A 16,564-nucleotide genomic window follows, 5' to 3' on the forward strand; every position below is an offset into this window, starting at 1 on the left:
TCACCCCTCAATTTTCTATACTCAAGGCAATATAAGCTAAGTTTATGCAACCTGTCCTCATAATTTAACACTTCAATCCTATGATTCTGGTGAATCTGTGCTGCACCTCCTCCAAGGCCAATATATTTTTCCTGAGATTTGGTGCCCAGAACTGAACTAAGTCCTCCAGGTGGGATCTGACCAAGGCTCCAGACAACTGAAGCATAACTTTGTATTCCAGCCCCCTTAAGATGAAGGTCAACACTCCATTTAGCCTTTTTTTTTTACCTGTCTACTAGCTTTTAATGGTTAGTGAACTTGGGCTCCCAAATCTCTTCCTATACAGTTCCTAGTTTCTCACTCTTTCGAAAATATTCCGATTTATCATTGAGGTCCAAAGTGATGATCTCACAGTTGCCCATATTGAACTCCATTTGCCATAGTTTTGCCCACTCCTTTAATCTGTCTATGACCTCTTGCAACTTCTTTCTCCCATCTGCACTAGTTACTGTTCCTCCCATCATTGAGCTTGAAAGCTTAAGTACCTCTGAAAATAACGCAGAAAGTTGAAGCCAGAATTGCTTCAGAAGGGGCGCAGATCATGCCTGACCAAGCTCCATTTTTTTTTTGAGGAACAACATTTCAAGTGGACATTGAAGACTGTATGAAGATACAAAATCCAACTGCAGAAGTCGCTTGATCTGGTTTAAGTATGAGCCTCATTGAAGTTTAAAGTCTGTACAGACTAGGTTCCCAATGAGAACCGAATGCTGTAACATTGTTGAAAGCTGTAGGAATGTTGCTTTAACCTTTGCACAAGTCATTGATCTCCTGGACATTGAGGTTGATTGTGTCTAAAAGTCGACAATTACAAATGTGAATGTAACATGTTGAAATGCTGAAACAGCTTCGTATTCATGGGAAGCAGTGACCAGCATGTTCATCTGCATGTATGTATATATATATATATATATATATATATATACATGTATACATGTATATCATATGCACAACCTCAATCAGCAGTAATGCAAATCTAGTTGCTCGGGCATAGTTTGCTGGAAGGCATGCTCTTTTACATTCAGCTGAAATGCCATTTGACAGACACAGTTGAAGTAGATGAGCTGTTAAATAGCTAGTCTCTCCGAGGGCTTTGAGAGCCCATGCTTCTGCTCAGTTCTGCATCCTCCGCAGTCAGAGGATAGCTCAGCTTTATAGGTTCTGGGGAAATCATGAGCATGCATGTCAAAATGTTGCACCATCTCTTACCCCGCACTGTATCAAGCTCCCAGAACAGCTCAGGTTCAGTTGTTTTTTTTTCCCCCTCCACCCAAAGGTTCTTCGTACCACAACATATTTTAGAACAAAGTTTCCAGCCCCTCTCGGAGCATACCCTTGTATCAAACGTTCAGTTAATTTATTCAGCTTGCCCAGGTTTGTTTTTTAGGTTTCCCAGGATACTGTTGCTTGCACTGAGCGATGGATTCCCAGAAAGGTCACAACAAGGCTGTCCTCTCTGAGCAATCATAGGCAAGAAAAGCTGTGTTCTTTTAGTCTTAAGCTAACATCAGCAACCAATAGCACGTTTCAGGAGGTGGTCACCCTGCAGCTGATGAGTGTGCAGGCAGAGATGGACCGGGTGACCGCCAGACAGACTAGGAGAACTAGGCAGGTAGTACAGGAGTCCCCAGAGTGCATCTCACTCTCCAACCGGAATACCAGTGAGGGAGAGGGTTCCTCTTGGGAGTGCAGCCAGCGCCAAGTTCATCGCACCGTGGGTGGCTCAGCTGTGCAGGGGGGAGTAGAAAGGTCATGAGAGCAATAGTGATAGGGGATTCAATAGTTAGGGAATAGACAGGTGTTTCTGCGGCCGCAGATGTGATTATAGGATGGTATGTTGCCTCCCTGGTGCCAGGGCCAAGGAGGTCACTGAGCAGCTGCATAACATTCTGAGGGGGGAGGGTGAACAGCCAGAGGTCGTGTTCCATGTTGGTACCAAATGACATAGGTAGAAAGAGTGATGTCCTGCAGGCAGATTTTAAGGAGCTAGGAAAGGAATTAATAAGCAGGACCTCAAAGGTAGTAATCTCCGGATTACTCCTGGTGCCACGCGCTAGTGAGTATAGAGATAGGAAGATAGAGCAGATGAATGCGTGTCTGGAGAGATGGGGCAGGAGGGAGGGCTTGAGATTCCTGGGGCTTTTGGACCAGTACTGGGGCAAGGTGGGACCTGTGCAAGCCGGATGGGTTGCTCCTCAACAGGGCCAGGACCAATATCCTTGCGGGAAAGTTTGCTAGTGCTGTTGGGGAGGGTTAAAACTAGCTTGGTAGGGTTAAAACTAGCTTGGTAGGGGGATGGGAACCTGAATGTAGATTCAGATGGGAGAGAAGCAGAACTGGCAATGGATGGCACAAAATTAGTGAGAGTTTGGAAGGCAGAGGAAAGAAAGGTTCGAAAATTAACAAAGGAGTTTGGCAGTGCTTAAAGTTATATACTTCAGTGCAAGGAGTACAGTGAATAAGGCAGATGAGCTGAGGGCACAGATAGACACGTGACAGTATGATATTTTAGCTATTACAGAAACATGGCTTAAAGAGGGGCAGGAATGGCAACTCAACGCTCCTGGTTACAGGGTTTTCAGACGAGATCCAGAGGATAAAAAAGGAGGTGGGGGGGGGGGGGTGGTGGGTGACAATTTTGGTTAAAGAAACAATTGCAGCCGTGAGGAGGGATGATATGTTGGAAGGATCATCAAATGCGGCCATAAGGGTTGAGCTTAGGAACAAAAAAGAGGCAGTACATGGATTTGATGTAGTCTACATGGATTTTGAGCGTGTACCATAGACCCCCAAACAGTCAGAGGGAGATGGAACAGCAAATATGTGGGCAAATTTCTGAGGTGCAAAACAATAGGGCAGTAATATTTAACTGGGATACAAACCTTGTGAACATTATTGAAGGCCTAAAATTCTTGAATTGCATTCAGGCAAACCTTTTTTAGCCACTATGTAGCAAGCCCAACAAGAGAGGGGGCAGTTCTGGATTTCATTTTAGGAAATGAAGCTGGATAGGTGGAAGGACTATCAGTGGGAGAGCATTTTGGTGGTAGTGATCAATAATTCAGTTAGTTTTAGCATCGTTATGGAAAAAGATAAAGATCGAAAAGGAGGTGAGTTCTAAATTGGGGGAAAAGCCAATTTTACAAAGCTGAGAAGTGATTTAGCAAAAATGGATTGGAAACAGCTATTTGAAGGTAAATCAATGTCAGAAGTGGGAGGCACAAAGGGGAAGATTCAAGGGGTTCAGAGTTAACAAGTCCCCACAAAGAAAAAGGGTTGGATTGCCGAATCTAGAGCCCCCTGGATATCAAGGAGCATACAGGGTAAAATAAGGCAGAAAAGGAAAGGTTATGACAGACACCCACAGCTCAATACTGCAGAAAGCCTAGAGGAATATAGAAAGTGCAGGGGTGAAATTAAAAAGGAAATTAGGAAAGCAAAGAGAGGGCATGAAAAAATATTGGCAAGTAAAATAAAGAATCCAAAGATGTTTTATAAATACACTAAGAGCAAGAGGATAACTAAGGAAAGAGAAGGGCCTTTTTGAGACCAAAAAGGTAACCTGTGTGTGGAGGCGGAAGATGTTGGTCTGGTTCTTAATGAATACTTTGCATTTGTCTTCAGAAAAGAAAGGGACAATGCAGACGTTCTAGTTGAGGAGGAGTGTGAAATATTGGATGGGATAAACATAGTGGAAGAGGAAATAATAAGGGGATTAGCATCTTTGAAAGTTGATAAAACACAAGGGCCGGATGAAATGTATCCCAGGCTGTTAAAAGAAGCAATGGAGGAAATAGTGGAGGCTGTGACCGTAATTTTCCAATCCTCCCTGGATACAGGCGTGGTGCCAGAGGATTGTTGGACTGCTAATGTTTTACCATTGTTTAAAAAGGATAGATTTAAGGGAAGGTCATGTCTGACGAACTTGATTGAATTTTTTGAGGTGGTAATGAGGAGGGTCAATGAGGGTAGTGCGTTTGATGTAGTCTCCATGGATTTTAGCAAGGCTTTTGACAAGGTCCCACATGGCAGAATGGTCAAAAAGGTACAAGCCCATGGAATCCAAGGGAAAATGGCGAGTTGGATCCAAAATTGTCTCAGTGGCAGGAAGCAAAGGGTAATGGTTGACAGGTATTGTGACCAGAAGGCTGCTTCCAGTGGGGTTCCACAGGGCTCAGTACTAGGTCCCTTTTTGTGGTATATATTAATGATTTGGACTTAATCATGTCCCCTATATTTAAGAAGATAGCAGATGTACAAAAATTGGCCGTGAGGAGGAAAGCTATCGACCTTAGGGGGACATCAAGGGCAGAAAAGTGGCAAATGGAATTCAATCCAGAGAAGTGTGAGGTAATGCATCTGGGGAGGGCAAACAAGACAAGGGAACTCACAAATTGGAGGATACTGAGAAGTGTAGAGGAAGTGAGGGACCTTGGAGTTCATGTCCACAGATAGCAGGACAGGAAGATAAGGTGGTTAAGTAGGCATAAGGGATGCTTTCTTTTATTTGCCAAGGCATAGAATATAAGAGCAGGGACTTTATGCTCGAACTGTATAAAATGCTAGTCAGGCCGCAGCTTGAGTACTAAATACAGTTCTGGTCACCACACGACAGGAAAGATATGATTGCACTGGAGAGGATACAGAGGAGATTTATGAGGATGTTGCCAGGACTGGAGAATTTAAATTATGAGGCACAATTGGATCGGCTGGTGTTGTTTTCCTTGGAACAGAGGAGATTGAGGGGAGATTTAATTGAGGTACACAAAATTATGAAGGGCCGAGATAGAGTGGAGCGGAAGAACCTATTTCCCTTAGCAGGCGGTTCAATAACCAGGGGGCAAAGTTTTAAAGTCATTGGTAGAAGGATTGGAGGGGAGCTGAGGGAAATAAAATTTCACCCAGAGGGTGGAGGAGGTCTGGAACTCACTGCCTGAAAGGGTGGTAGAGGTAGAAACCTTCATCACATTTAAAAAGCACCTGGTCTGTTGCCTTGTAGTTTATGTGCATATCCAAGTGCTGGAAAGTGGGATTAGGCTGGGTGGCTCGTTTTCGGTCGGTGCGGACACGATGGGTTGAAGGGCCTCCTTCTGTGCCTTAAATTTTCTATGATTCTCTGATTTAGTTTGCTCGCTCTCACTCTACGCAGTAACTAAAGCAGGCAAAACCGAAGGAGCATTAACATTGAAGGGGTTGAGATGCAAATTGGGATTTTTATATTTGGCACAGAGCATGTGTCCTGGCTGGACTGTGGTCTTACTCTGTGTCCTTCGACCCTGACCTATGGCGTACGTGTCTGAATCAAAAACCAAGTGGCTTCATGGTTGGGTCACTGTGGCTGCACCAGCTGCTACTGAAAACATTAGATACTGTGCCAAGTGTCTGCAGTTGTTGTATAAAATGCTTGGCACCTAAATATGATTATTTTTGCCTCTGGCTTACAAAACACTTGTAGCCAGAGATAAAGACATGCCCAGTCAACCATCATTTGAATATCTGGGTACATTTTATTCCCATCCTAGTCAGTAGAATTCCTGATACTTTTCTCTTTAGCTACAAGGTCTGTAAATTGCTGATCGAGCATTACTTGGTGGGATAAGTGGCCTTGGAAAGTTTCCAAATATGATTTATACAGGCTATGCATCCCACCTGCTGAGAACTCCCAAACCTGACGCCCACTATATTATCCTACTGCCCCACTCAGCCCTGTCCAACTCAATAAGTTCTGGAGTGAACTATGATTGAAAGCCAAAGTGATCCAGATTGCGTTCCACGATATTACAATTATCTTTGCATGTGTGGTATCACTGCTTTACATAGGAACAGGAGTAGGTCATTCAGCCCCTCAAGCCTGTTGCGCTTTTCAGTAAGATCATGAATGATCATTATCTCAGCTCCGTTTACCCGCCTTTGCTCCATATCCATTGATGCCCTTACCTGACAAAAATCTATCCATCGTGGTTTTGAATATTTCACTTGACCCAGTATCCACAGCCGTTTGGGGGAGCAAGTTCCAGATTTCCACTTCCTGTTGTGTGAAGTGCTTCCTGATTTCAATCTTAAATGACCTAACTCTAATTTTATGATTATGCCCTCTTGTTCTGGATTCCCCCACCAGAGAGAATAGTTTCTCTATGTTGCATATCGAATCCCGTTATCATTTTTAACCATGCCTATTTGACTAATTGGGCTCGCAGTTTGCTCCACACATCACAGCAAGAACGGTTATGCAAAATATCTGTCTAGACTGATTATAACCTGCAGTTTTAAACCACAAAATGGTAACCAGGCACAGATGTGAGGCACCTGTAAACTGTACCTTCCTCTTAGAGCACAACATCTGAATTTAGATGGATGTATTTCTTCGATATTCTGCAACACAATGTATTTTTGGCTGTATGTAAATATTTTCCTCTGGTTTTGTTCTTAATCTGTATCCGTCTTGTATTTTATTGGGTTGGTGGGAAGGGTTTTGGAAAAGAGACACTCCAACTTGATTTGTATGTTGCATGGTGCTTGGGGAAGGTGAAATTCTCTATTAGTTGGGTGGAGTTGAGAGAAACATTGCTTTTTAAAATGCTGCCTGGTAAAGTGTGACCTGCAGGCACCCTTAGCTTGCGGCATCTGCAAGTATTGGTATTTCTCTTCGCAGAGGAATTTTCCCATGTGAGGGAGGAGGTGCCAGTTGAACTGGTGGAGGCGCATGTGAAGAAGGTACAAGAGATGGCCCGGTCTTCTGGGAAAGTGGATCCTTCCTATGGCCTGGAAAACAGTGGCATTGCAGGCACTGCTCCGGAGGAACCAGAGAAAACTGGTAAGTTGAAACGACTTCAGTACTTTTTTTCCTGCATGTCCAGCCTGCAATATTCCAGGTAAGTGCTCCTACCTCCCTTAGTGCTATTTGATTATGATAGGCCATCGTGACCTGTGTCAGGGTAAGTCCCCTTCTGCCCCTGTGTTCATTCCTCTGGCTTTCTTTGTAAGTGATGTAGGAATGTGCAAAACTGGAAAAGACCATTGTGTTCCACCTGGCTGGTTCCAAGGTTCACAAAATTCTACGCTGTATTTTCATTCTTTCTCTTGCTTTTCCAGTTGATCATACATTACCATGAATTACTGCTTTTGCCAAAAAGGCCTGTTCAGCCGTCTCGAACTTGCTGATACCGCATCTGATGTCTGCCTGGACAAGTAAATATGACAAGTCATGGTTCGGGGCCCTGTTTGTTCCGAGTTCACAACATAAGTTTGCAAGTTCAAATCCCACCCCCCCCCCCCCCCCACCCCACCCCGAAACCCTTGCTAATGGGACATTGTTCGGTTAAGTTCAGTACATCTGGTAATTTGTGGGCCGTTGCTCATAAAAATTAATTATGCTACACAAGAACATAAGAAATAGGAGCAGGACTAGGCCATACGCTCCCTCGAGCCTACTCTGCCATTCAATAAGATCATGGCTGATCTTCTACCTCCCCTCCACTTTCCCGCCCTATCCCCATATCCCTTGATTCCCTGAGTGTCCAAAAATCTTTCGATCTCAATCTTGAATATACTCAATGACTGAGCATCCATAGCCCTGCGGGGCACAGATTTCTAAAGATTCACAACTCTCTGAATGAAGAAATTACTCCTCATCTCAGTCTTAAATGGCTGACCTCTTATCTTAGGACTAGACACTTCTAGACTGTCCAGCCAGGGGAAGCAACATCTACCCTGTCAAGCCCCCTCATAACCTTTTATGTTTCAATTAAATCACCTCTCATTCTTCTAAACTCCAGAGAATATAGGCCCATTTTACTCAACCTCTCCTCATAGGACAACCCTCTTGTCCCAGGAATTAATCTAGTGAACCTTCATTGCACCACCTCTAAGGCAAGAAGATCCTTCCTTAGGTAAGGAGACCAAAAGTGCGCACAGTACTCCAGGTGTGGTTTCACCAGAGCCCTGGTTGCAGCATGACGTTCTTACTCTCATACACCAATCCCCTTGCAATAAAGGCTAACAAACCATTTGTCTTGCTAATTGTACCTGCATGTTAAGTTTGCGATTTGTGTACAAGGACGCAAGTCCCTCTGAACACCAACCTTTTAAAAATAATATTCTGCTTTTCTATTCTTCCTACCAAAGTAGATAATTTCACATTTCCCCATCTGCCACCTTCTTGCCCACTCATTTAACCTGTCTATATCCTTTTGCATCCTCTGTGTCCTTCTCGCAGCTTACTTTCCCACCTAGCTTTGTATCATCGGATAACTTGGATACTTTGCACTCAATCCCTTCATCTAAGTCATTGATATCGTTTGTAAACAGCTGAGGCCCAAACACTGATCCTTCTGGCACCCCACGAGTTACAACCTGCCAACCTGAAAATGACCCATTTATTCCTACTCTCTCTTTTCTGTCTGTTAACCAGTTCTCAATCCATGCCAATATATTGCCCCCAATTCCCATGAACCCTAATGGAGTGAAGCTGATGAATTGATATAAAAACACAACCGGTACACTAATGTCCTGTAGGGAAGGAACCATGCTACCCCAACCCTCACATGGGGTTGACTCTAGTTAACGGTAAGTTGATACTTTATGACCTAGCAAGCCACTGGGCTATACAAACAAATAGTTTGGGACGGGCAATATATGCAGCCAATACCGCGGAAAAAAATGAAAGAAATTAACTTTCCATGTATATCTCATCTTGATTGGAGCACTACTGTTGACATTTATTTGCCTCAGTTCCCAGCAGCAATTCTGGCTTTTTAAAAATCTGCTATCGATCAGCATATCTAATCTAGATTTAAGGCTTGCATTGGACCTGAATTGATTGCTCTGGTAATTGAGGAAATTATCTCAATTTTGCTTCTCCCCTGCTCATGCCATGTATTTCCTCTTTTTAAGTAGGGCTAATCACTTGCTGCCAGACATCTGCCAATGTTCGTTTGTGACCTGCTGTTGGGAGAAATGCTGTTCCTCGACATAATGACTGACATTGGTGTCTCACCTAATGGAGCATCATGGGCACATTCCCTATTAGCTAAATACATTGGAGTTACATTTTGTAGCTCCCTGATGGCCTATTGGGCAAAGGCAGCACCCAGTGCAGCACTGAGCCACATAGACTCATCTCATGCTTTGTGCTGAGCCAGAGGACTATTTGGGGCATGGTATCCGGCCCGCACATCCCTCAGTAGGGAAGGGACGAGTCAGCTCGAGGATCTGCTGCCTGCCTGATTTATCCCCAATCCCCCCCACCAAACCACCTTTTCTGCCTCTCTACCCCGTTGCTTACTTGCAAGATACTGGAACTGTATCCCAACAGGAAATACAGTCATCCTCGAAGTGCAAAGAAAATTGCCTTACTTAAGAGCACCAATGCATTGTAGAGGTCTAGTCAGTACTGTTTCTCAATGGGTGCTGCAAGCCACCTGGTCTTGGCTGAAGCTCCTGTCATCATCCTTGGAGCCATCCAAACCATAGCAACATGAAGAATAAAGAGATAAGGGAAAAATTGAAACTGAAGAAAAAAGCTTGTAAGTACATTGACAATAAAGGAGAGGATGACAAAATATGAAGACGTTAGGGAAGAAGTCAAAAACAATTAGGACGGTGAAGAGGAACAAAAAACTTAAATTATGTAGGAATATAAAAAGAAATAGGAAAGTTTTCTACAAATGCATCAATAACAAAGGAAATATCAGGATAGGGCCACTCGGGGTTGCACAAAATAAACTCTGGTAATGACAGCGAAATGGCAGAAATATTGAGTAGCTATTTTGCCTCAGTATTTACCAAGGACACTAACAAGGTGGGCATGGCATTAGAAGAGATCAAAAAAGATATGAAAACATTGAAGATAGAAAGGGGGGGAGATAATTGATTAATCTAACTTAGAGAGGATAAAACCTCTGGTTCAGATAGATTGCCTCCGCAAATATTAAAAGAATAGAAGTTAGGGAGGCGATAGCCGAGGTACTATTACATATAAAAATTATTAGTCAAGGGAATTGTGCCAGAGGACCGGTGGACAACTCATGTTCTGATATTTAAAAAGGGAGACAAAACAAGTCGAGGGAACTGTAGAGTAATTAGCTTGACATCAGTGGTAGGAAAGATAATCGAATCTTTGCTCAAAGATGTAATAGGAAAACATCTAGAAAACGAAAATATAATGGTCAACACGGATTTCAGAAGGGCAAGTAATGCTTGACCAACCGTATTGAATTCTTTGAAGAAGTAACCGTAGACATTGGTAATGTAGTCCATGTGATATATTTGGCTTTTGAAAAAGCCTTTGATAAGGAACTGCATTGTTAGGTCTGACTAAGGTCAGAGCATGTTGATTCGGGGGACATGTAGCAGAATGGATGGCAAGAACATAAGTGGTAGGATTTGGCCCCTCGAGCCTGCTCTGCCATTCAGTGAGATCATGGCTGATCTTCGATCTCAACTCCACTTTCCAGCCTGACCCTTGATTTCCTCAGATTCCAAGCATCTATCTATCTCAACCTTGAATATACTTAACGACTGAGCATCCACAGCCCTCTGGGATAGAGAATTCCAAAGATTTCTAACCCTGAGTGAAGAAATTTCTCCTCATCTCAGTCCTAAGTGGCTGGCCCCTTATCCTGAGACTATGCCCCCTAGTTCTAGAAGTTGGTGACAAAAACCACAAGGGTTAAGGGTAGCTGCTTAGACTGGTAAAAAGTGGGAAGTGGTGTTGCACAGGCATCGATGCTGGAACCACTGTTGTTCACAATTTACTTTAACTATTTGAATTTGGGAATCGGAAGTACAATTTCAAAATTTGTGGATGACACCAAATTGGGTGTTGTGGTTAATACAAAGGAGAAATGCGTCAAAATGCAAGACGACATAAATAAACTTGTAGAATGGGTGCGTAATTGGCAAATGAATTTCAATATAGGTAATTGTGAGGTGGTGCATTTTGGTAGGAAGAATGAGGCCACATACTGCTTGAATGATGAGTCTGAATGGGATAGAGAAGCAATGGGATCTAGGGGTACAGATACACAAATCACTAAGTAGGTTAAACACAGGTTAATAAGGCCATAAAGAAGGGAACCAAGCACTGCGGTTCATTTCTGGAGGGATAGAATTGAGCAGAGATTAAAAAGTAGAATAGTTATGTTAAACTTATATAGAATCTTGGTTGGACCACACTTGGTGTATTGTGCACAGTTCTGGTCTCCATACAACAGAAAGGAAAAAGAGACATAAGAAATCGGAGCAAGCGTAGGCCATACGGTCCCTCGAGCCTGCTCTGCCATTCAATCAGATCATGATCTTTGACCTCAAGTCCACTTTCTTGCCCGATCCCCGTATCCCTTGATTCCCCGAGAGTCCAAAAATCTATCCGTCTCAGCCTTGAATATATTGAATGACTCAGCATCCACAGCCCCCTGGGGTAGAGAATTCCAAAGATTCACAACCCTCTGCGTGGAGAAATTCCTCCTCGTCTCAGTCTTGAATGGCCGACCCCCTTATCCTGCGACTGTGCGCCCTAGTTCTAGACTGTCTAGCCAGGAGCAACAATCTCTTTGCATCTACCCTGTCAAGCCCCCTCATAATCTCATGTTTCAATGAGATCACCTCTCATTCTTCTAAACTCGAGAGTATAGGCCCATTCTACGCAACCTCTCTTCATTGGACAATGCTCTCATCCCAGGAATTAATCTGGTGCACTGCCTCTAAGGCAAGTACATCCTTCCTTAGATAAGGAGACCAAAACTGTACGCAGTACTCCTGATGAGGTCTCATCAAACGCATTGGAGAGGGTGCAAAAAAGATTCACAAGGATGATACCAGAACTGAGAGGATATACTCATCAGGAAAGGGTGAACAGGCTGTTGCTCTTCTCCCTCAAAGAGAAGGCTGGGGGGGGGACCTGATCGAGGCCTTTAAGATTATGAAAGGGTTTAATAGGGTAGACATAGAGGAAATGTTTCCCCTTATGAGGAGTCCAAAACTAGAGGTCATAAATATTAACTAGTCGCTAATAAATCCAATAGGGAATTCTGCAGAAACTTCTTTACCCAAAGAGTGGTAAGAATGTTGAACGTGCTATCAACGAGTAGTTGAGGCAAATAGCATAAATACATTGAAGGGGAAGCTACATAAGCAAATGAGGGAGAAAGGAATAGAAGAGAATGCTGGTCGGGTTAGATGAAGTTGAGAGGCAGGAGGCTTGTGTAGAGCATAAACACTGGCGTCGACCAGTTGGGTCGAATGGCCTGTTTCTGTGCTATAATTTCGATGTAACGTGAGCTGACTCCTGTGGATCCCTTGAAATTGAAGTGTTGACATTTCTCTGTTGTTGTGAATGAATACAAACGACATACTGATGGCTGCTGTTTGGATTTGTTTTTCCTGTGTCCTCGATGGGTGAAGACACTTACGGAGTAACAACTTGTGGAAAGGGACGTGACCTTTTTTTTAAACTGAGAAAGCTGCTTGAAGCTCATTTGTTTTTTAAATTCGTCTCAATTGCTGCTTGCAATTCCTTGTTTCAAATTTAATATTGAAATCAGTGGTTCAATAAAGATTTATTGTTTGGCCTTCACCCTTCAGAATGACAATTGGATTTTCACTCTACAATTTGGTCAATGTGTGTAAACCCACTCAGCTCAGTGTGTGTAGGGTAATGGGTACTGGTAACACACCTTGGGCACCAAAATGTTTAATAGATCAACCAGGGCACAGAATTGAGCTCAGGGAGAAGGAAGTTGAACACCCATTTTAGATTTAACTGCTTTACACAGTGGTGAATGTATGAAACAGACTTCATGGGGAGGGAGTGGGGGCAGATAGTCAGGAAATTAAATGGGCAGCTGGTTAGTTGTTTGGCAGGTAATCACGACAATTACTTTACGAAGCCCCGCAACAGTAATGAGAATTTAATGGGCATTTAATATATTTTTAGTGGTGTTGGTTGATGGATGAAAAATGACCAGGGCATTGGTCCTTATTGCCAAGGAGCAGGAGTAGGCCATACGGCCCCAAGAGCCTGCTCCGCCATTCAATCAGATCATAGCTGATCTTTGACCTCAACTCCACTTTCCCGCCCGAACCCCATATCCCTTGATTGCCCTGGAGTCCAGAAATCTATCTGTCTTAGCCGTGAATATATTCACTGACTCAGCAACCACAGCCCTCTGGGGTAGAGAATTCCAAAGATTCACAACCCTCTACGTGGAGAAATTCCTCCTCATCTCAGTCTTGAATGGCCGACCCCTTATCCGGCGACTATGCGCCCTAGTTTGAGACTCTCTAGCCCGGGGAAACAATCTCTCAGCATCTACCCTGTCAAGCCTCCTCATAATCTTATGTTTCAATGAGATCACCTCTCGTTCTTCTAAACTCCAGAGGGTGTAGGCCCATTCTACTCAATCTCCTCATAAGACAACCCTCTCCCCCCAGGAATTAATCTAGTGAACCTTCGTTGCACCGCCTCCAAGGCAAGTATACCCTTCCTTAGATAAGGAGACCAAAACTGTATGCAGTACTCCAGATGAGGCCTCACTAAAGACCTATACAAATATAGTAAGACTTCCTTACTCTTATACTCCAACCCCCTTGCAATAAAGGCCAACATGCTATTTGCTTCCCTAATTGCCTGCAGTACCTGCATACATACTTCTTGTGCTTCTGGTACGAGGACGCCCAAGTCTCTCTGAACACCAACATTTAATAGTTTCTCACCATTTAAAAAATATTCTGTTTTTCTATTCTTCCTACCAAAGTGAATAACTTCACATTTCCCCACTTTATACTCCATCTGCCACCACCTTGCCCGCTCACTTAACCTGTCTATATCCCTTTGCAGACTCTGTGTCCTCCTCACAGCTTGCTTTCCCACTTAGCTTTGTATGGTCTGCAAACTTGGATACATTACACTCGGTCCCTTCATCTAAGTCATTAATATAGATTGTAAATAGCTGAGGCCCAAGCACCGATCCTAGCGGCACCCCACTAGTTACAGCCTGCCAATTTGAGAATGACCTGCTTATCCCTACTCTCCTGTCCTTTAACCAATCCTCTACCATTGCTGATATATTACCCCCAACCCATGAGTCCTTACTTTGTGTGACAACCTTTTATGTGGCACCTTATTGAATGCCTTTTGAAAATCCAAATATACTACATAGGTTACAGGACGGAAGGAGGCCCTTCGGCCTACCAAGTCCGAGCCAGCTCCATGCAAGAGCAATCCAGCTAGTCCCACTCCCCTGCCCTATCCCTCTGGCCCTGCAAATTTTTTCATCCACTGCAGATTTACATCCACTGGTTCCCCTTTATCTACTCTGCTAGTTACATCCTCAAAAAACTCTAATAAATTTGTAAGCACGATTTCCCTTTCATAAAAGTATGTTGACTCTGCCTAATCATATTATGATTTTCTAAGTGCCCTGTTACCACTTCCTTAATAATGGATTCCAGCATTTTCCCGACGACCGATGTCAGGCTAACTGGTCTGTAGTTTCCTGTTTTCTCTCCCTCCCTTCTTGAATAGCGGGGTAACGTTTGTTACCTTCAGTCCACTGGGACCGTTCCAGAATCGAGAGAATTTTGGAAGATCATAACCAATGCATCCACTATCTCTGCAGCCACCTCTTTTAGAACCCCAGGGGATTTGTCGGCTTTTGTTCCCATTAATTTGTCCATTACTTTTTCTCTAGTGATATTAATTGTTTTAAGTTCCTTGCTCTATTACCCCTTGGTTCCCCACTGTTTTTGGTATGCTTTTTGTGCCTTCTACTGTGAAGACAGAAAATATTTGTTTAATGCATCTGCCATTTCCTGATTCCCCATTATAATTTCTCCTGTCTCAGTCTCTAAGGACCAATGTTTACTTTTGCTACTCTCTTCCTTCTTACGTGCTTTTAGAAGCTCTTGCAATCCGTTATTATATTTTTTGCTAGTTTACTTTCATATTCTACTTCCCTTTTATCAATGTTTTGGTTATGCTTTGGTTTCTAAAAATCTCTCGATCCCCAGGCTCATTACTCTTCTTGGCAACATTCTAGGGCTCTTCTTTCAATCTAATACTCTCCTTAACTTCTTTAGTTACCCACGGGTGGATTACTTTTCCCATGGAGTTTTTATTTCTCAATGGAATGTATATTTGTTGAGAATATTGACATTTTTAAAAATGTTTGGCATTGCTTTTCAACTGTAAAGCCCTTTGACAACTTGCCCCTCATTCCTATGTAATTGGCTTTATTTAAGTTTGGATTAGTTTCTGACTTAAGTACGCTACTTTCAAACTCAATGTGAAATTCAGTCATATTATGATTGTTCTTCCCTGGAGGTTTTTTTACTGTGAGATTACTAATTAACCTGATCTCATTATATAATACAAAATGTAAAATAGCCTGTTCCCTGGTTGGTTCCGTGACATATTGCTCTAGGAAACCGTCTCAAATACATTCCATGACCTTGTCTTCCAAACTAACTTTGCCAATTTGATTTGCCCAGTCTGTATGCCGATTGAAGTCCCCATGATGACTGCATTTCCTTTGTTACAAGCTCCCATTATTTCATGATTAATGCTCTGTCCAACGCTATTGCTACGATGAGGGGGCCGATAAACTAGTCCACCCATATTGATTCTACTTCCTGATCTTCCGAGCAAAGATCTTTTCTCACCACTGTCCTTATGTCATCCCTCTTTTTCCATTCTGCCTGTCTTTTCTAAATGTCATGTACCCTGGAATATTTAGTTCCCAACCTTGGTCATTTTGCAACCATGTCTCTGTGATGACTTAGGTCAAACCCATTTATCTCTATTTGTGCAATTAATTCATCCATCTTGTTACGAATGCTCCGTGCATTCAGATAAAGAGCCTTCAATTTTGACTCTTTACTATTTTGACCTTGTCGCACGCTTTAAACTCTGTCCCTTCCTGCCACACCCTGCTTATCTTTACCCAAGTCACTACACTGTTCTATGGTCTTAATTTTTCTCATTAGATTTCTAAATTTCCCCTCACCTGACCCCTCTCCCCGCACCCCCCGCTTTTGTTTTAGTTTAATGCGCTGTCTACAGCCTTAGTTATTCGATTCGCCAATACACTGGCCCCAGCCGTTTAAGTGGAGCCCATCCCATCGGAACAGCTCCCTCTTTCCCCAGTACTGGTGCCAGTGCCCCATGAATCAAAACCCCTTCCTCCCACACCACTCTTTGAGCCACGCATTTAACACTCTGATTTGTTTGTCCCTAAGCCAATTTGCACATGGCTCAGATAGTAATCCAGAGATTACCACCTTTTGAGGTTCTTGTTAATTTAGTCCCTATCTCCTCAAACTGTCTCGGCAGAACCTCATTCTTAGTTCCACCTCTGTCGTTGGTTCCGACGTGGACCACGACAACTGGATCCTCCCTCCATGCTCCAAGTTCTTTTCCAGCCACGAGAAGATGTCCTCAACCCTGGCAGCAGGCAGGCAACACAGCCTTCGGGGCTCTCTGTCGCGGCTGCAGAGAAACATGTCTGTCCCCCTGACTATACTATCC

The 16,564-nt window shown here is 43.3% G+C and overlaps 1 protein-coding gene across 3 annotated transcripts in view; it reads left to right on the forward strand.

The window, feature by feature from the left end:
* The window catches only part of smarcc1a (SWI/SNF related, matrix associated, actin dependent regulator of chromatin, subfamily c, member 1a), a 196,300-nt gene that overhangs the window by 87,983 nt on the left and 91,753 nt on the right, over window positions 1-16,564 (forward strand). For all 3 annotated transcript variants that reach the window (XM_067979058.1, XM_067979073.1, XM_067979066.1), the window contains exon 21: window positions 6,692-6,853. In XM_067979058.1, the coding sequence (XP_067835159.1) occupies window positions 6,692-6,853 (162 nt within the window). The remainder of the gene's footprint in view (window positions 1-6,691; window positions 6,854-16,564) is intronic.

This window comes from Heptranchias perlo, chromosome 3, assembly GCF_035084215.1.
Source record: "Heptranchias perlo isolate sHepPer1 chromosome 3, sHepPer1.hap1, whole genome shotgun sequence".
NCBI lineage: Eukaryota > Metazoa > Chordata > Chondrichthyes > Hexanchiformes > Hexanchidae > Heptranchias > Heptranchias perlo.